Here is a 19,025-nt window from a genome sequence, read left to right as displayed (position 1 = left end):
TTATTGAAGAACACTTTCTCCTTCGTAGGCTGGATGTCTCTCATCCTTCTTCCCTGATGCCCTCTAGTGACTGACACTCTGCTCTACTGGCTCACGGAGGACTCCTAAAACACATTGCTGCTTAGGGGCCAGGTCCGGAGGAAGAAAAGCGGTATCATCGAGTTTAGCCATTAGTAACAGTGTGGGATATGAAAATAGATGGTCTGGTTTACTTTCCTGTACTTCATGCAGGCAGCACCAACACTACTCTGCCCCAGATGAAACAAAAATGAAGCAATGGCAGGAGTGCTTCTTGAAAATGTAGAGAACCACTCTGGAAAAGTAGGAAGGCTGTTTCAGGAGGGGCTTGTATTAGCTGTGCTTTTACCACCACCCAGCACACTAACATTCATGCTGCATTAGCCTTGAATTAAGAGTGTGCCTGATCAGCTGCTCGGGGTCATGCCCTTTTATACTCTCTGGCAAATGACCTCTGCTCTCTAACTCACAGACCAGACTCCAGTTTAGGTGCTGCTTTGTGCAATTGCAGCTCCCTTGCTGTAGCCTGCCTGCCTGCTGCTGCTCCTGCAGGGCTTCTGCTGCCCACCCTCACCTTTCCCCACCCCAGTATTCCCCAGGCCCAGAGCCCCAGTGGGACATACCGCTTTTGGGAGAGGTTTTCAGGGAAAGGCAGTTTGTTTCCAAGCTCCTGTGCAGCCCTAAGCCATATTCTGCTGGAACTGCAGTGCCTTTCCTTCATTAACCCTGAGCATCAGCAAGAGCTGATTGTAACTACACTGGGTGACACAGGTGCTGCCTCGAGGGACATCTACAAAATTGTAACACACTGTGCTGGGATGAGGCGGCAGCCTGGTCTTTTTTCTCCTCTCCCTCTCCACTTTCCTGGCCTTTACCTCTCTTAGGCTGAAAATGTATTTTCTGTACGGCCACGGATCATCCATAAGACTGTTTGGGCCATCTGGAGTTTAGGCAGGTGGGAGTGCCACCACACACACCCACCCCACAGCATGGACAGAGCCACTGCCTGCCCTTTAAAAGTTTTGTGGTGAAGGTGAAGGCAAAGAGGGGACAAAAAATTCTCACATTTTCCTTAAAAAGTGAAGCTGGGGAATATTTGCAGGGATCGAAAATCCTTTAGCGTTTCTCTGAGTGATGGAGAGAGGGTGGATGCAACCTCCACCTCCTGGACAGGAGTGCAGGGCTGACAGCCCAGTGCAGGCAGATGGACTCTAAAAGGTCATGCACGAAGACAACAGGGTTTGACCATGGACAGGCCGTGGCCAAACCATCACCAAACCAGGATTTTAATTGCAGGTGGGTGGGAATTCATGCTCAGGGTCTGTCAGGGAGCGTGTCTCTGCAACACAGGAGGCAGGCTGGTGCCAGGCAGCCCCAATCCCCATGCTTTTATGTTCAGAAAGGTGGGACTGGCCAGCAGCCCTGGACAGCCACCCGGGCCACCACAGCAGGGGCAACTCAGCACTGGGTGGCCTGCAGATGTCACTTGTCTGCGGGAAGCCCCACCTCTACCCTGTAGTCATAGTCACTTGTCCAACTTCTACAACTTGAATGAGCAACACTGACTCCTCCCAGGTATTCTATATCCTTTCTAAAAGCTGATTGAATAACAAAATACTCGTGAAAATCTTTCTCTGCAGCAGGCAAGGGAAATCTCAGCTGCACCAGAGGCTGCTGAGGTGGATGAAACGGGAGAAGGGCGGGTCCTCTCAGGTGGTACAAGAGTGACATTGACAGAGGTAGGAAGACAAACTCAAAACTTTATTGCTGGTGTTACTCAGGGAAGGGGAAATCAACTAGAATCAAGGCAAGCCCCACATGGAGCATTTCCCAACAGCCAGGCCAGTGGCAACTCCTGCCAGCAGCTCCACAGGATGCAGCGGGGATCCATCTGCAATGGATAGGAGACAAGTGTCAGGGAAAAGGGCTGTGCCTCACCACACACCGTGTGTCCCCCAGTCCTTCCCTCCCCACCCTGCATGAGGTTCCCAGCAACATCTTGCTGTAGGACAGGTCACTTTTCTCACATGTCCATGGCCATTTCCCCACTGCAGCAACCCTGTGTCAGTAGGAGACACTCTGGGAAGCCTTTTGGCCATGTGTGAGGGCAGCTTTATAAACCAGCACCAGCACCCCCAGCTTACCAGAATGTGCCCTGCTCCTTCCTGCGGTTGATGTCTCTCTTTATTTGGCAAACGGAGCACACGGGGCACCACAGGGTGATACAGAAGTCAGAGCAAATGGACCCCTGTTAGGAAGAAATTAGTTAGGGACAGAGGCTTCCCAAAAGCCATGTTCCAGACAAGGAAATGTTAATCCCATTCCAGGTCGTGTGCCCTTTGTTTCTTGGCTGGCTGCAGCATCCTGGGTAGCAGACACTGAAGCCCAGGGCTGGTGAAACCCTGGCACTATGGAAAGGAAGAAGAGAGTCCTTTGTGCAGGTTGTGGATAGCTACTTACCCTTTGGCTTCTGAGGTTCACACTGGGGACAAAAATGCACACAGAAAGAGACAATTTGGGCAACGTGAACTTGGGCCCCCGTGATTTGCACTTGGCAAGGCACCAGTCCACCCCCTGCAGGATGTAAACCCTTCACATATGTACTGTCCACCTTTCTCCCAAACCTGATTACAGATCCTTACCTGTATAACCAATTTCATCTATTCTTTAATCTGCCCACAATTATCTCTAATCTCACCCATCTTTCAAAGATCAAAGGAGGAAGCAGCAGCCCAGGCTCTGCAAGCCACTGTGGTCAGCAGCAGCTGAAGGCAGGACACTGCCTCCAGTGAAGGAGCTGTGTCCAATTTATGTGTGTTGTTGGATACCAGCGCAGGGATCAGCTCAACTGAGGATGTCCCAGCTCCTGTTCCGTGCTCTGGCATCATGCAGGATACGGAAGGGAAAACAACAGGGAGGGAAAAGCACTGCTGCCCTGTGCTCATCCCCCATAGAATCATCGAATAAACTGGGTTGGAAAAGACCTCCCAGATCATCAAGCCCAACCCTTGATCCAACACTGCCGTGGTTACTAGAGCATGGCCTGAAGTGCCACATCCAGTCTCATCTTAAAAACCTCCAGGGACAGTGAATCCACCACCTCCCTGGGGGGCACCTCGCCTTTCAGCCTCGCAGCAGGGTGAGGGGGCAGGTTACCCACTGACCGGGATGTTGTATCTGGTGCGGTAGAGGGTCCTCATGGCCACGCTGGTCCCACACAGGAAGCACTCGTTCATGTCCCCGGCCACCTTGTACCCCAAGCAAGGGTAGCAGAAGCTTCCACAGAGACCTGTGGGACAGTGAGATATGGGCTTGGCTGAGGGGTTCAAAGACTGAGGAAAGGGGGAAAGGCCAACCAGGAATGTGGCCATGGGAGCTGTGACTCTTGACCTCAGGCAAGAGCTTCTCTGCTGCTAGTACCCACAAAAGTAGGGCTTGCAGAAGGGGCAATGCTGCAGAAGGAGCAGGGAGAACACCAGAAACACATCATGAACCAACAGCAGGAATGAGGAGTATATATGTACTCACACACGCCGCAGTCGGAGCAGCAATCCATCAGCCCAGTCTGCCACCTGCCTGGCTGCTGGGCAGTTGAAAACTGGGGCTGGATCACAACCACATTTTGAGAGTCCATTGCCAGCACAGCGTCAGGTCCCTCTGGGCAGTTTGTGGTCTGGAAAGAAAAGCCATGAGAGAAAGATGCTGCAGGTGTTTCTGAAGTGGGTGTCTTACTCAGGCTGCTGCATTCAAAGAGAGGGCAACACAGGTCTCAGGGGCATTTCCACTGCCAGGGTACTGCCACCCCCACCACAAAGTGAGGGTTGCAGCACTGCCAGGAGCTGCCACCGCCCTCTGAAGCAAAGCCCTCCCCAAAACCAGCCTCCCACCAAAGGCAGCAGGACCTCGTCCCCTGCCTGTGCAAGTAAATTGCTTCTGTGAAGGCAGAAGTCCTTTTGCTTCAGAACTGCAGTGCTTCAACCTTCAATCCTGTCTTCTCATCTCCAGTTCATCTTCCATTATTATCTGCTTAAAATGTTTTGGGTTGGGTATTTTGTTGTCGTTATGATCACGGTCTCCCAAAGCTTAGTTCTAGCTTCCCCAGGCTCTCAGTAGTTGTTCCATGATCATCTCAGTCTATTTGTCTCCCCCTCTCCCTTCTTTCTTCACCTGCTTTCTTAGCAGGCTTCAAGGCAGTGGGTTTTCCTTGTTTCTTTCCATCGTTCTTAGCCCAGTCACCAGTTCCTATCCCTCCTCCACTTGACTGATTGTGCCAATGCATCATCCTCCTCTTCCTCAGTCTCCTAGGGTCCCCATAGCCCCTATAGAGGATACTCCCACAGGAAGTCCCATGCAGACACATCCCCTGCCCTATGCCCAAGCTCAGCACCACTCTGTTAAGCAGCATGGGGCTGAGGTGCAAAGGCTCTCCAGCTACGAGAGCTTTCTCCCACTCCCAGCACACACCATACATCCTCAGCAAAGAAACTATCAGCGAGAAAACAGCCTGAGCTTTGGATCCTGTAACTGCAAGCTGCTGCTTCTTGCCTGGGAAGAGTCCCAAGGCAGCACCTCAGGGTGCTGTCCAGCGGCCACATCCTCGCACAGCACTCAGGCATTTCTGCGACAGTCACTGTGGATGTCTAACAAAGCATCTCCAGGCAGTTCAGGTCCTGCTTGCCCCTGCTCGCCTTTGGCACGTTTGTCCTGCTTGTACCTGTCTGGGTGCCGGGTGGGGGTGCCCACCAAGCAGCACTCCCTGCCCTACCCCTGTGTGACAAGGAAGTGCCTGAGTTTCAGGATGCTGAGAGGAGCAAAAAGAAAAACAGCGGAAGCATTTAAGTTTTGAAGAAAAGGATGATGGCATTAAATTCCGCCAAATTCTGTAAATTCTGTTAAAATGCTATAAGGAGAAATGGGATTGTTTTCATATCAGAGTTGCACATTTACACAGAAGTTAAGTATTAAACACCAGAAATATGGTGGAACAAATATTTTACTATGCCCAGCACTCAGATGATGCCATTGAGTACATGGTACCCACATCAGAGAGACACAGGCTGTGGCATTGCATTTTACTGACTATTGCCAGTAGGTGGCTGTCAGGGTTGACAGTGGGTCTGTTAGCTCTCTGGGAGAAGATATTGACCTGGGAAATTTATGGATGTATCCTTGAGATAGGAGAGGTATGTACGCAGCCCTAACAAAAATAAGACAGCTGTGGAGTGCTTAGATTCGGTCCTGCGAGAACTTCAATTTTAGCCTTGAGCTTTGCCAAAATTATCACTAACAAATAATAGCCAATTAAAATACAGTTACTTGCTAACCTTCTAAAACTGCTGCTTGCTACTAACATGGGATATAAAAAGACTCATGAGAAATAATAAAGAGACTGGTACTTTGCTCAGTACTAGACTGTTCATGTTTTTCTTTACTTTCAACTGCTGCAACAATAACAGGTGGCAAAGGGGTTGATGGCTCTGCCAGCAGATCCTGTGGTTCCCCACCATTTACAGACTGTCCCAGACACATCCCTGCTGTCAGACACAGTCTGTTGCTGGAGGGTGAACACTTGTTCCTGGCAGTTAAAGGAAGAGGAAAAAAATTATTGAATTATGCTGTAAGAGGGAAGAAAGCTGGAAAAAAGTCTCCACGTGGTTTGCCTCTGACTTTTTGCAGCTTTCTGCAGGCAGTGGAAGTGTGGCTGGGCTGTTCCTTTCTGAGATACTGGCACCTCCTCCCACTTGGTGATGAGTGGCCTGAAAGGGCAAAGCGACAGCTGGTGGAGTGTCTCAGTCACTGTCACACTGGGGGCTAAAGATCAAGCTGTTTCCTGCTACTGAACAAGGCTATCGAGCTGTAAAAATGCTGTTGTGCCCTCTCTGGGGCAAGTCACCCCACTGCTTGCAAGGAGCGACCTTTGGAGCAAGCTCAGGCAACCCCAGCAACCATGGGTGCAGCAGGGGCCCCTGCACCCACCATCCCTCACCAGACACCTCCTGGCCCTGCCCTGGCCAGCCAGCCCTGCTTGTTCATGCACGAGATCCCAGGTAATTCCCACCACTTCTGCAGCCAGTGTAACACCTCCTGGTATGCCAAAACAGCAGCCCCTTCAAGGAGTCTTGACACATGACAATTTAAGAATCAGGAACCGGGAGGGGCAGGGGAGGAGACAGACCACAGACAGTGTGTAGTGGGGACACCAGGGAGGGACAGCACAGGGGTCCCACACAGGGACAAGGATGCCCAGCAGCAGGCATGACCACAGGGAGAAACATGCACAGGAGCAGCAGCAGGTTACGTTTTAGGGGCAGGACCCCATCAGCCTCCCCTGCTGCTCCTGCACTACCAGATGACATGATCAATAGTAGCACCTCATAAAAACGCAGCCAAGTGGTGCTCACACACACACTGTGGCCTTTGCAGGCAGGGCTGACCACGAGCTTCTCCTTCCCCTCCTTGAGTACGAGCACACCACATCCCTGCACAGATGGAAGCTGCAGTGCAGAGCGGGCAGCAGCCTGGAGAAGCCTCTGGCACACAATCACCTCCCAAGAGGTGGCCCAGGCCCAGCACACCCAACATTATCACCCCCAGTGCCCCCAGTTCTACAGCTCCATGGCATCGCCAGCTGTGTTGAAAAAACTGACAGGAACAAAAGGATTCTGAGGAGCATGCAGCCACATTTCACCCATAACCAAGGTCACAAAGCAGCATTTATAGGCCCACGTATATACGCACAAATGAACAATACAGTGCAAAAAGTTGCTGTCCTATACCCCTGCTGCCCACTTCCGTCGAGATGCCCATCAGCAGCATCCAGCATGCCATGGTTTAGCTCTGAAGTAGTTTTCCAGGTAGGTAGAAAACCTCACCTTTTTCTCCACCCCTTCCCCAGCACCACTGTTTCAGCCACAAGCAATTTCCATAGTTCTGTACCACAACTGAAGCAAAGCAATGCCATACATACTTTCCAAGCCGTCCTTCTCCCAGAAGCACGTATGTCCTTTTCCTGGTTGTCATCCCTTTTATACCCTCTGGCAAACGACCTCTGCTCTCTGACTCACAGACCAGACTCTGTTTTAGGTGCTGCTCTGTGCAATTGCAGCTCCCTTGCTGCAGTCCGCCTGCCTGCTGCTGCCAGGCTTCTGCTGCCCACCTTCACCTTTCCCCACCCCAGTATTCCCCAGGCCCAGAGCCCCAGTGGGACACGCCACTTTTATGAGATGTTTTCAGGGAAGGGCAGTTTGTTTCCAGGCTCCTGTGCTGCCCGAAGCCATATTCTGCTGGAAGTGCAGTGCCTTTCTTTCATTAACCCTGAGCATCAGCAAGAGCTGATTGTAACTACACTGGGTGACACAGGTGCTGCCTCGAGGGACATCTACAACATTGTAACACACTGTGCTGGGATGAGGCGGCAGCCTGGTCTTTTTTCTCCTCTCCCTCTCCACTTTCCTGGCCTTTACCTCTCTTAGGCTGAAAATGTATTTTCTGTACGGCCAGGGATCATCCATAAGACTGTTTGGGCCATCTGGAGTTTAGGCAGGTGGGAGTGCCACCACACACACCCACCCCACAGCATGGACAGAGCCACTGCCTGCCCTTTAAAAGTTTTGTGGTGAAGGTGAAGGCAGAGAGGGGACAAAAAATTCTCACATTTTCCTTAAAAAGTGAAGCTGGGGAATATTTGCAGGGATTGAAAATCCTTTAGTGTTTCTCTGAGTGATGGAGAGAGGGTGGATGCAACCTCCACCTGCTGGACAGGAGTGCAGGGCTGACAGCCCAGTGCAGGTAGATGGACTCTAAAAGGTCATGCAGGAAGGCAACAGGTTTGACCATGGAGAGGCCGTGGCCAACCCATCACCAAACCAGGATTTTAATTGCAGGAGGGTGGGAATTTATGCTCAGGGTCCGTCGGGGAGCGTGTCTCTGCAACACAGGAGGCAGGCTGGTGCCAGGCAGCACCAATCCCCATGCCTTTATATTCAGAAAGGTGGGCCTGGCCAGCAGCCCTGGACAGCCACCCGGGCCACCACAGCAGGGGCAACTCAGCACTGGGTGGCCTGCAGATGTCACTTGTCTGCGGGAAGCCCCACCTCTACCCTGTAGTCATAGTCACTTGTCCAACTTCTACAACTTGAATGAGCAACACTGACTCCTCCCAGGTATTCTATATCCTTTCTAAAAGCTGATTGAATAACAAAATACTCGTGAAAATCTTTCTCTGCAGCAGGCAAGGGAAATCTCAGCTGCACCAGGGGCTGCTGAGGTGGATGAAACGGGAGAAGGGCGGGTCCTCTCAGGTGGTACAAGAGTGACATAGACAGAGGTAGGAAGACAAACTCAAAACTTTATTGCTGGTGTTACTCAGGGAAGGGGAAATCAACTAGAATCAAGGCAAGCCCCACATGGAGCATTTCCCAACAGCCAGGCCAGTGGCAACTCCTGCCAGCAGCTCCACAGGATGCAGCGGGGATCCATCTGCAATGGATAGGAGACGAGTGTCAGGGAAAAGGGCTGTGCCTCACCACACACCGTGTGTCCCCCAGTCCTTCCCTCTCCACCCTGCATGAGGTTCCCAGCAACATCTTGCTGTAGGACAGGTCACTTTTCTCACATGTCCATGGCCATTTCCCCACTGCAGCAACCCTGTGTCAGTAGGAGACACTCTGGGAAGCCTTTTGGCCATGTGTGAGGGCAGCTTTATAAACCAGCACCAGCACCCCCAGCTTACCAGAATATGCCCTGCTCCCTCCTGCGGTTGATGTCTCTCTTCATTTGGCAAACGGAGCACACAGGGCACCACAGGGTGACACAGAAGTCAGAGCAAATGGACCCCTGTTAGGAAGAAATTAGTTAGGGACAGAGGCTTCCCAAAAGCCATGTTCCAGACAAGGAAATGTTAATCCCATTCCAGGTCGTGTGCCCTTTGTTTCTTGGCTGGCTGCAGCATCCTGGGTAGCAGACACTGAAGCCCAGGGCTGGTGAAACCCTGGCACTATGGAAAGGAAGAAGAGAGTCCTTTGTGCAGGTTGCGGATAGCTACTTACCCTTTGGCTTCTGAGGTTCACACTGGGGACAAAAATGCACACAGAAAGAGACAATTTGGGCAACGTGAACTTGGGCCCCTGTGATTTGCACTTGCCATGGCACCAGTCCACCCCCTGCAGGATGTAAACCTTTCACATATGTACTGTCCACCTTTCTCCCAAATCTGATTACAGATCCTTACCTGTTTAACCAATTTCATCTATTCTTCAATCTGCCCACAATTATCTCAAATCTCACCCATCTTTCAAAGATCAAAGGAGGAAGCAGCAGCCCAGGCTCTGCAAACCACTGTGGTCAGCAGCAGCTGAAGGCAGGACACGTGCCTCCAGTGAAGGAGCTGTGTCCAATTTATGTGTGTTGTTGGATACCAGCGCAGGGATCAGCTCAACTGAGGATGTCCCAGCTCCTGTTCCGTGCTCTGGCATCATGCAGGATACGGAAGGGAAAACAACGGGGAAGGGAAAGCACTGCTGCCCTGTGCTCATCCCCCATAGAATCATCGAATAAACTGGGTTGGAAAAGACCTCCAGATCATCAAGCCCAACCCTTGATCCAACACTGCCGTGGTTACTAGAGCATGGCCTGAAGTGCCACATCCAGTCTCATCTTAAAAACCTCCAGGGACAGGGAATCCACCACCTCCCTGGGGGGCACCTCGCCTTTCAGCCTCGCAGTAGGGTGAGGGGGCAGGTTACCCACTGACCGGGATGTTGTATCTGGTGCGGTAGAGGGTCCTCATTGCCACGCTGGTCCCACACAGGAAGCACTCGTTCATGTCCCCGGCCACCTTGTACCCCAAGCAAGGGTAGCAGAAGCTTCCACAGAGACCTGTGGGACAGTGAGACATGGGCTTGGCTGAGGGGTTCAAAGACTGAGGAAAGGGGGAAAGGCCAGCCAGGAATGTGGCCATGGGAGCTGTGACTCTTGACCTCAGGCAAGAGCTTCTCTGCTGCTAGTACCCACAAAAGTAGGGCTTGCAGAAGGGGCAATGCTGCAGAAGGAGCAGGGAGAACACCAGAAACACATCATGAACCAACAGCAGGAATGAGGAGTATATATGTACTCACACACGCCGCAGTCGGAGCAGCAATCCATCAGCCCAGTCTGCCACCTGCCTGGCTGCTGGGCAGTTGAAAACTGGGGCTGGATCACAACCACATTTTGAGAGTCCATTGCCAGCACAGCGTTAGGTCCCTCTGGGCAGTTTGTGGTCTGGAAAGAAAAGCCATGAGAGAAAGATGCTGCAGGTGTTTCTGAAGTGGGTGTCTTACTCAGGCTGCTGCATTCAAAGAGAGGGCAACACAGGTCTCAGGGGCATTTCCACTGCCAGGGTACTGCCACCCCCACCACAAAGTGAGGGTTGCAGCACTGCCAGGAGCTGCCACCGCCCTCTGAAGCAAAGCCCTCCCCAAAACCAGCCTCCCACCAAAGGCAGCAGGACCTCGTCCCCTGCCTGTGCAAGTAAATTGCTTCTGTGAAGGCAGAAGTCCTTTTGCTTCAGAACTGCAGTGCTTCAACCTTCAATCCTGTCTTCTCATCTCCAGTTCATCTTCCATTATTATCTGCTTAAAATGTTTTGGGTTGGGTATTTTGTTGTCGTTATGATCACGGTCTCCCAAAGCTTAGTTCTAGCTTCCCCAGGCTCTCAGTAGTTGTTCCATGATCATCTCAGTCTATTTGTCTCCCCCTCTCCCTTCTTTCTTCACCTGCTTTCTTAGCAGGCTTCAAGGCAGTGGGTTTTCCTTGTTTCTTTCCATCGTTCTTAGCCCAGTCACCAGTTCCTATCCCTCCTCCACTTGACTGATTGTGCCAATGCATCATCCTCCTCTTCCTCAGTCTCCTAGGGTCCCCATAGCCCCTATAGAGGATACTCCCACAGGAAGTCCCATGCAGACACATCCCCTGCCCTATGCCCAAGCTCAGCACCACTCTGTTAAGCAGCATGGGGCTGAGGTGCAAAGGCTCCCATGTCTTACCGCTACGAGAGCTTTCTCCCACTCCCAGTACACACCATACATCCTCAGCAAAGAAACTATCAGCGAGAAAACAGCCTGAGCTTTGGATCCTGTAACTGCAAGCTGCTGCTTCTTGCCTGGGAAGAGTCCCAAGGCAGCACCTCAGGGTGCTGTCCAGCGGCCACATCCTCGCACAGCACTCAGGCATTTCTGCGACAGTCACTGTGGATGTCTAACAAAGCATCTCCAGGCAGTTCAGGTCCTGCTTGCCCCTGCTCGCCTTTGGCACGTTTGTCCTGCTTGTACCTGTCTGGGTGCCGGGTGGGGGTGCCCACCAAGCAGCACTCCCTGCCCTACCCCTGTGTGACAAGGAAGTGCCTGAGTTTCAGGATGCTGAGAGGAGCAAAAAGAAAAACAGCGGAAGCATTTAAGTTTTGAAGAAAAGGATGATGGCATTAAATTCCGTCAAATTCTGTAAATTCTGTTAAAATGCTATAAGGAGAAATAGGATTGTTTTCATATCAGAGTTGCACATTTACACAGAAGTTAAGTATTAAACACCAGAAATATGGTGGAACAAATATTTTACTATGCCCAGCACTCAGATGATGCCATTGAGTACATGGTACCCACATCAGAGAGACACAGGCTGTGGCATTGCATTTTACTGACTATTGCCAGTAGGTGGCTGTCAGGGTTGACAGTGGGTCTGTTAGCTCTCTGGGAGAAGATATTGACCTGGGAAATTTACGGATGTATCCTTGAGATAGGAGAGGTATGTACGCAGCCCTAACAAAAATAAGACAGCTGTGGAGTGCTTAGATTCGGTCCTGCGAGAACTTCAATTTTAGCCTTGAGCTTTGCCAAAATTATCACTAACAAATAATAGCCAATTAAAATACAGTTACTTGCTAACCTTCTAAAACTGCTGCTTGCTACTAACATGGGATATAAAAAGACTCATGAGAAATAATAAAGAGACTGGTACTTTGCTCAGTACTAGACTGTTCATGTTTTTCTTTACTTTCAACTGCTGCAACAATAACAGGTGGCAAAGGGGTTGATGGCTCTGCCAGCAGATCCTGTGGTTCCCCACCATTTACAGACTGTCCCAGACACATCCCTGCTGTCAGACACAGCCTGTTGCTGGAGGGTGAACACTTGTTCCTGGCAGTTAAAGGAAGAGGAAAAAAATTATTGAATTATGCTGTAAGAGGGAAGAAAGCTGGAAAAAAGTCTCCACGTGGTTTGCCTCTGACTTTTTGCAGCTTTCTGCAGGCAGTGGAAGTGTGGCTGGGCTGTTCCTTTCTGAGATACTGGCACCTCCTCCCATTTGGTGATGAGTGGCCTGAAAGGGCAAAGCGACAGCTGGTGGGAGTGTCTCAGTCACTGTCACACTGGGGGCTAAAGATCAAGCTGTTTCCTGCTACTGAACAAGGCTATCGAGCTGTAAAAATGCTGTTGTGCCCTCTCTGGGGCAAGTCACCCCACTGCTTGCAAGGAGCGACCTTTGGAGCAAGCTCAGGCAACCCCAGCAACCATGGGTGCAGCAGGGGCCCCTGCACCCACCATCCCTCACCAGACACCTCCTGGCCCTGCCCTGGCCAGCCAGCCCTGCTTGTTCATGCACGAGATCCCAGGTAATTCCCACCACTTCTGCAGCCAGTGTAACACCTCCTGGTATGCCAAAACAGCAGCCCCTTCAAGGAGTCTTGACACATGACAATTTAAGAATCAGGAACCGGGAGGGGCAGGGGAGGAGACAGACCACAGACAGTGTGCAGTGGGGACACCAGGGAGGGACAGCACAGGGGTCCCACACAGGGACCAGCAGCAGGCATGACCACAGGGAGAAACGTGCACAGGAGCAGCAGCAGGTTACGTTTTAGGGGCAGGACCCCATCAGCCTCCCCTGCTGCTCCTGCACTACCAGATGACATGATCAATAGTAGCACCTCATAAAAACGCAGCCAAGTGGTGCTCACACACACACTGTGGCCTTTGGCAGGCAGGGTTGACCACGAGCTTCCCCTCTTCGAGTACGAGCACACCACATCCCTGCACAGATGGAAGCTGCAGTGCAGAGCAGGCAGCAGCCCGGAGAAGCCTCTGGCACACAATCACCTCCCAAGAGGTGGCCCAGTTCTACAGCTCCAAACATTATCACCCCCGGTGCCCCCAGTTCTACAGCCCCATGGCATCGCCAGCTGTGTTGAAACAACTGACAAGAACAAACGGATTCTGAGGAGCATGCAGCCACATTTCACCCATAACCAAGGTCACAAAGCAGCATTTATAGGCCCATGTATATACGCACAAATGAACAATACAGTGCAAAAAGCTGCTGTCCTATACCCTTGCTACCCACTTCTGTCGAGATGCCCATCAGCAGCATCCAGCATGCCATGGTTTAGCTCTGAAGTAGTTTTCCAGGTAGGTAGAAAACCTCACCTTTGTCTCCACCCCTTCCCCAGCACCACTGTTTCAGCCACAACCAATTTCCATAGTTCTGTACCACAACTGAAGCAAAGCCATGCCATACATACTTTCCAAGCCGTCCTTCTCCCAGAAGCACGTATGTCCTTTTCCTGGTTGTCATCCCTTTTATACCCTCTGGCAAACGACCTCTGCTCTCTGACTCACAGACCAGACTCTGTTTTAGGTGCTGCTCTGTGCAATTTCAGCTCCCTTGCTGCAGCCCGCCTGCCTGCTGCTGCCAGGCTTCTGCTGCCCGCCTTCACCTTTCCCCACCCCAGTATTCCCCAGGCCCAGAGCCCCAGTGGGACATGCCACTTTATGAGATGTTTTCAGGGAAGGGCAGTTTGTTTCCAGGCTCCTGTGCTGCCCTAAGCCATATTCTGCTGGAAGTGCAGTGCCTTTCCTTCATTAACCCTGAGCATCAGCAAGAGCTGATTGTAACTACACTGGGTGACACAGGTGCTGCCTCGAGGGACATCTACAAAATTGTAACACACTGTGCTGGGATGAGGCGGCAGCCTGGTCTTTTTTCTCCTCTCCCTCTCCACTTTCCTGGCCTTTACCTCTCTTAGGCTGAAAATGCATTTTCTGTATGGCCACGGATCATCCATAAGACTGTTTGGGCCATCTGGAGTTTAGGCAGGTGGGAGTGCCACCACACACACCCACCCCACAGCATGGACAGAGCCACTGCCTGCCCTTTAAAAGTTTTGTGGTGAAGGTGAAGGCAGAGAGGGGACAAAAAACTCTCATATTTTCCTTAAAAAGTGAAGCTGGGGAATATTTGCAGGGATTGAAAATTCTTTAGTGTTTCTCTGAGTGATGGAGAGAGGGTGGATGCAACCTCCACCTCCTGGACAGGAGTGCAGGGCTGACAGCCCAGTGCAGGCAGATGGACTCTAAAAGGTCATGCAGGAAGGCAACAGGGTTTGACCATGGACAGGCTGTGGCCAACCCATGACCCAGTCAGGATTTTAATTGCAGGTGGGTGGGAATTTATGCTCAGGGTCCGTCGGGGAGCGTGTCTCTGCAACACAGGAGGCAGGCTGGTGCCAGGCAGCCCCAATCCCCATGCTTTTATATTCAGAAATGTGGGACTGGCCAGCAGCCCTGGACAGCCACCTGGGCCACCACAGCAGGGGCAACTCAGCACTGGGTGGCCTGCAGATGTCACTTGTCTGCAGGAAGCCCCACCTCTACCCTGTAGTCATAGTCACTTGTCCAACTTCTACAACTTGAATGAGCAACACTGACTCCTCCCAGGTATTCTATATCCTTTCTAAAAGCTGATTGAATAACAAAATACTCGTGAAAATCTTTCTCTGCAGCAGGCAAGGGAAATCTCAGCTGCACCAGGGGCTGCTGAGGTGGATGAAATGGGAGAAGGGCGGGTCCTCTCAGGTGGTACAAGAGTGACATAGACAGAGGTAGGAAGACAAACTCAAAACTTTATTGCTGGTGTTACTCAGGGAAGGGGAAATCAACTGAATCAAGGCAAGCCCCACATGGAGCATTTCCCAACAGCCAGGCCAGCGGCAACTCCTGCCAGCAGCTCCACAGGATGCAGCGTGGATCCATCTGCAATGGATAGGAGACGAGTGTCAGGGAAAAGGGCTGTGCCTCACCACATACTATGTGTCCCCCAGTCCTTCCCTCTCCACCCTGCATGAGGTTCCCAGCAACATCTTGCTGTAGGACAGGTCACTTTTCTCACATGTCCATGGCCATTTCCCCACTGCAGCAACCCTGTGTCAGTAGGAGACACTCTGGGAAACCTTTTGGCCATGTGTGAGGGCAGCTTTATAAACCAGCACCAGCACCCCCAGCTTACCAGAATATGCCCTGCTCCCTCCTGCGGTTGATGTCTCTCTTCATTTGGCAAACGGAGCACACAGGGCACCACAGGGTGACACAGAAGTCAGAGCAAATGGACCCCTGTTAGGAAGAAATTAGTTAGGGACAGAGGCTTCCCAAAAGCCATGTTCCAGACAAGGAAATGTTAATCCCATTCCAGGGCGCGTGCTCTTTGTTTCTTGGCTGGCTGCAGCATCCTGGGTAGCAGACACTGAAGCCCAGGGCTGGTGAAACCCTGGCACTATGGAAAGGAAGAAGAGAGTCCTTTGTGCAGGTTGTGGATAGCTACTTCCCCTTTGGCTTCGGAGGTTCACACTGGGGACAAAAATGCACATAGAAAGAGACAATTTGGGCAACGTGAACTTGGGCCCCCGTGATTTGCACTTGCCATGGCACCAGTCCACCCCCTGCAGGATGTAAACCCTTCACATATGTACTGTCCACCTTTCTCCCAAATCTGATTACAGATCCTTACCTGTATAACCAATTTCATCTATTCTTTAATCTGCCCACAATTATCTCTAATCTCGCCCATCTTTCAAAGATCAAAGGAGGAAGCAGCAGCCCAGGCTCTGCAAGCTACTGTGGTCAGCAGCAGCTGAAGGCAGGACACTGCCTCCAGTGAAGGAGCTGTGTCCAATTTATGTGTGTTGTTGGATACCAGCGCAGGGATCAGCTCAACTGAGGATGTCCCAGCTCCTGTTCCGTGCTCTGGCATCATGCAGGATACAAAAGGGAAAACAATGGGGAAGGGAAAGCACTGCTGCCCTGTGCTCATCCCCCATAGAATCATCGAATAAACCGGGTTGGAAAATACCTCCCAGATCATCAAGCCCAACCCTTGATCCAACACTGCCGTGGTTACTAGAGCATGGCCTGAAGTGCCACATCCTGTCTCATCTTAAAAACCTCCAGGGACAGTGAATCCACCACCTCCCTGGGGGGCACCTCGCCTTTCAGCCTCGCAGTAGGGTGAGGGGGCAGGTTACCCACTGACCGGGATGTTGTATCTGGTGCGGTAGAGGGTCCTCATGGCCACGCTGGTCCCACACAGGCAGCACTCGTTCATGTCCCCGGCCACTTGGCAGGCAAGGCAGGGGAAGCAGAACATCCCACAGCAGCCTGGCAGGGGGAGAAACACAGCAGGGGGTGAGGATCTGCCTGCCCACTCAGAACTGGGAGAACCAGGCTACATGGCTGGAGCCATTGCACCACCAAGCCGAGCAGCAGGGGCAAGAGAAGTGTCTCTCGAGGGTGTGTGACTGACTGCAGCACACCCCTGATTAGGCCCTGATTAGGGCCAGGAGAGGGGACTTCTCACAGCACTCACAGACGCCGCAGTCCGAGCAGCAGTCCATCAGCCCCGTCTGCCAAATGCACCTCGAGGCAGCGGGCATGCCATACTGTGGCTGGATCGTCACGATCGTCTGGGAGGCCATTCCTAGATGCTCTTCTGAAAGAGACAGGTGGGGAACAGCAAACAGGTTACTTAGTGAAACACCTGTGGTTGGTCTGAACCTCCAACCAAACTGTGGGCCGTCACCCTTCAGCAGGCTGCCTTTTGCCCAGCTCTCTTGCTGTTGCTGGCGGTGATAAAGCACAACCGTATCTTACCTGCATTTGTGTCCTTTCAATGCTTTTGCATTTTCTACCACTTTATCCAGCCTTCAAAACAGCACCAGGCCACTGGCACTCCCCACTCCACCCCAGAAAGGTTTCGCTAGTGCTTAGACACAGCTCACTGATTTCCCTTGAGCCAAGCCAGGCTAGGCAGTGAACCCAAGCTAAAGGGAATGACTTGGGCATTTCAGTTGTTGAACTTGGCTTATTTTACACAAGATGGCTTTGGCATGGGGCCAAAGCATGTGGGAAGCACCTGTGGTCTCACTTCCTCATACCAAAGCCAGGCTCCACGCAAGAGAGATACTATAGAAAACTCGTATCTCCAGCTTCTTGTCTTAGAGAGTCAAAAAGACAGAAATTCAAGGCTGTGTCCCAAGTCTAATGCCCTCTCCTTGCCTTCCTGTGGTTAAGCAAGAAAGTAAATCTTGAAAAACAGTAAGCCTCAGACCTAAAATAGTAATAATTATAATAATTATGGTAATGACAATAATAGTGGTGATGATGATGATAATAATAATAATAATAATAACTACTCTTTCTGCTTCTATCTTCCTGCCCAAGTAAAAAAAGTGCAAAACAGTCTTAGATAACAATTCAAAGAAAGTTTGGCTTTGGGGCTAGGTTTTTCTAGATAAGATAAACTGCCTGCTCGCATCTATTAAGACTTAAAAGAAGTCTTTTTTCTACAAATTCGGTTGGTTTGTTTTATCTCTTAGAAACAGCAGCTTGGCAAAGGCAGAACAGCGCTGGCTAATAAAGCTCTTCCCTGTGCAGTTTCTGAGCTCAAAAGCCGGAATAGAAACTGAAATTAAGTAGGGGGTGCTGGGGGAGGGGGAGTACTCTCCGCCCTTTGGATTAACCCATGCTTCTCCAGAAATCCCACTCCTGCCTTCACCTGGCAGCACAAGCCAGCCTGCAAGCCCGGTGTGAATCACAGAAATCACAGAAGGTCCCGAGTTGGAAGGAAATGCAGCTGGAGGCAGTACCAAGTGTGTCCAGAGGGAAATGTGAGCGTGTGATGCCTTCGAGGGCTTCCCTCTGCCGATCCACAGCCCTGCTACCAACAAGTGGTGAATCTCTCTACACTTTTACAAATGCACAGTATTCTGTATACGAATATTATTCACCTATTTTCTCCTCTCTTAGCTGCAAACATGCAAACAGATCTCTTAGCTGTAAAAATTAAGACTGCAGCATGAAGCTGCTCTTCCCACCAATAGCATACCCCATTGAAGGGACAGCAAACACTCAGGGAGACCAGGCATCAACCTATAGAAGTGATCAATATCCAACCTGGTGGCAGGACAGCCCGGTTTAAACAGAGAGTAAAGTACCAGTCAGATTCCTTTAACACAGTTATACAATTCTGTCAGCAGGAGAAAGCAGCAAAGAAAAGGTAACTGCTACAGAATTCAGCTTTCATGCATAGCTTTTTAAAAGCCTCCCCCTTCCCCAAGTAGAATTTGCAATATTGTTTGATTTAAATTATGTGCTAAGCAGGAAAAAAAAAATCCTTACTTTATTTACTATTATCCCACTTTCCCAGGCTAACAAGTTATTAATATTTCCATGCTTTAAGAGAACCAACCTTCTGATGAGCAGCCTCTGTAAGAGCACACTTCTTTGCCAGCCGGGACCCTGCAGAAAGAGCTCTGGGGATGGTGAAACTAAACTTGCTCACACTAGGAGGTTTATTGGCAGCCAACAAACAAGTATAGTGGGTGGGAGGTAACTTGAAGGGGGTGGTGTGGACATGTGCCCTGTCGTTAGGGTTACAGATTTAATAAGCCTGCAGAGCACAGATTTCCTTTTCCCAGACTTAATTATTCATCTTAAAAAATAAAAAAAGTTACACGTTTATTGTCTATTCTTTATTCCCTTAACTCTACCTCCACGTTGTTGCTCTTCAGGGGAGAACAGCTCTGAATGATGTGCGTTCATTTGGACAGATATTTTTCCAACATTTTTCCACCCAGAAAAATTGTACTTCTCATATCCCAGACCAGACTAACGGCAGAGCACCTCCGACTGCTTCACTCTGAGCTCTTC

The 19,025-nt window shown here is 50.9% G+C and overlaps 3 protein-coding genes across 8 annotated transcripts; all 3 read right to left on the bottom strand.

Annotated features, from left to right (window-relative positions):
* Nucleotides 1–1,758: 1,758 nt before the first annotated feature.
* LOC135412842 (placenta-specific gene 8 protein-like) lies at nt 1,759–7,025 on the bottom strand. Of its 2 annotated transcripts, XM_064651800.1 has the most exons (5): nt 6,986–7,024; nt 3,547–3,691; nt 3,183–3,307; nt 2,163–2,266; nt 1,759–1,909 (listed from the first exon to the last, which is right to left on the bottom strand). In XM_064651800.1, coding segments are annotated over exons 2-5 (336 nt in total). In that variant the 5' UTR covers nt 3,653–3,691; nt 6,986–7,024; the 3' UTR covers nt 1,759–1,908. The 2 variants fall into 2 exon arrangements, with proteins under 2 accessions (XP_064507870.1, XP_064507869.1); XM_064651799.1 differs by lacking the exon at nt 1,759–1,909 and having other exon boundaries at nt 2,159–2,266; nt 6,986–7,025.
* Nucleotides 7,026–8,345: 1,320 nt separating this feature from the next.
* Nucleotides 8,346–13,604, bottom strand: LOC135412841 (placenta-specific gene 8 protein-like). 3 transcript variants are annotated; one of them, XM_064651795.1, is made up of 4 exons: nt 10,134–10,296; nt 9,770–9,894; nt 8,750–8,853; nt 8,346–8,496 (listed from the first exon to the last, which is right to left on the bottom strand). In XM_064651795.1, coding segments are annotated over exons 1-4 (336 nt in total). In that variant the 5' UTR covers nt 10,240–10,296; the 3' UTR covers nt 8,346–8,495. The 3 variants fall into 3 exon arrangements, with proteins under 3 accessions (XP_064507865.1, XP_064507866.1, XP_064507867.1); XM_064651796.1 differs by lacking the exon at nt 8,346–8,496 and adding an exon at nt 13,568–13,604 and having other exon boundaries at nt 8,746–8,853; nt 10,134–10,278; XM_064651797.1 differs by lacking the exon at nt 8,346–8,496 and adding an exon at nt 13,473–13,590 and having other exon boundaries at nt 8,746–8,853; nt 10,134–10,278.
* Nucleotides 13,605–14,927: 1,323 nt separating this feature from the next.
* Nucleotides 14,928–18,689, bottom strand: LOC135412840 (placenta-specific gene 8 protein-like). Of its 3 annotated transcripts, XM_064651794.1 has the most exons (5): nt 18,565–18,689; nt 16,684–16,806; nt 16,351–16,475; nt 15,331–15,434; nt 14,928–15,077 (listed from the first exon to the last, which is right to left on the bottom strand). In XM_064651794.1, coding segments are annotated over exons 2-5 (339 nt in total). In that variant the 5' UTR covers nt 16,793–16,806; nt 18,565–18,689; the 3' UTR covers nt 14,928–15,076. The 3 variants fall into 3 exon arrangements, with proteins under 3 accessions (XP_064507864.1, XP_064507862.1, XP_064507863.1); XM_064651792.1 differs by lacking the exon at nt 14,928–15,077 and having other exon boundaries at nt 15,327–15,434; XM_064651793.1 differs by lacking the exons at nt 14,928–15,077; nt 18,565–18,689 and adding an exon at nt 16,968–17,068 and having other exon boundaries at nt 15,327–15,434.
* Between the last annotated feature and the right edge of the window lie 336 nt (nt 18,690–19,025).

The sequence above is a fragment of the Pseudopipra pipra genome, chromosome 4 (genome assembly GCF_036250125.1).
Source record: "Pseudopipra pipra isolate bDixPip1 chromosome 4, bDixPip1.hap1, whole genome shotgun sequence".
NCBI lineage: Eukaryota > Metazoa > Chordata > Aves > Passeriformes > Pipridae > Pseudopipra > Pseudopipra pipra.
Note: the sequence above shows the minus strand (reverse complement) of the source record. Positions and strands in the feature narration are given on the sequence as shown.

Excerpts from the sequence above, each read along its gene's own strand:
- LOC135412842 (XM_064651799.1), bottom strand. The coding sequence starts at position 3,652 with ATGGACTCTCAAAATGTGGTTGTGATCCAGCCCCAGTTTTCAACTGCC. Across the intron at positions 3,308-3,546 it reads CTGCTCCGACTGCGGCGTGT|GTCTCTGTGGAAGCTTCTGC; the intron begins GTGAGTACATAT and ends ACTGTCCCACAG. Across the intron at positions 2,267-3,182 it reads GCACCAGATACAACATCCCG|GGGTCCATTTGCTCTGACTT; the intron begins GTCAGTGGGTAA and ends TCTTCCTAACAG.
- LOC135412841 (XM_064651796.1), bottom strand. The coding sequence starts at position 10,239 with ATGGACTCTCAAAATGTGGTTGTGATCCAGCCCCAGTTTTCAACTGCC. Across the intron at positions 9,895-10,133 it reads CTGCTCCGACTGCGGCGTGT|GTCTCTGTGGAAGCTTCTGC; the intron begins GTGAGTACATAT and ends ACTGTCCCACAG. Across the intron at positions 8,854-9,769 it reads GCACCAGATACAACATCCCG|GGGTCCATTTGCTCTGACTT; the intron begins GTCAGTGGGTAA and ends TCTTCCTAACAG.
- LOC135412840 (XM_064651792.1), bottom strand. The coding sequence starts at position 16,792 with ATGGCCTCCCAGACGATCGTGACGATCCAGCCACAGTATGGCATGCCC. Across the intron at positions 16,476-16,683 it reads CTGCTCGGACTGCGGCGTCT|GCTGCTGTGGGATGTTCTGC; the intron begins GTGAGTGCTGTG and ends TCCCCCTGCCAG. Across the intron at positions 15,435-16,350 it reads GCACCAGATACAACATCCCG|GGGTCCATTTGCTCTGACTT; the intron begins GTCAGTGGGTAA and ends TCTTCCTAACAG.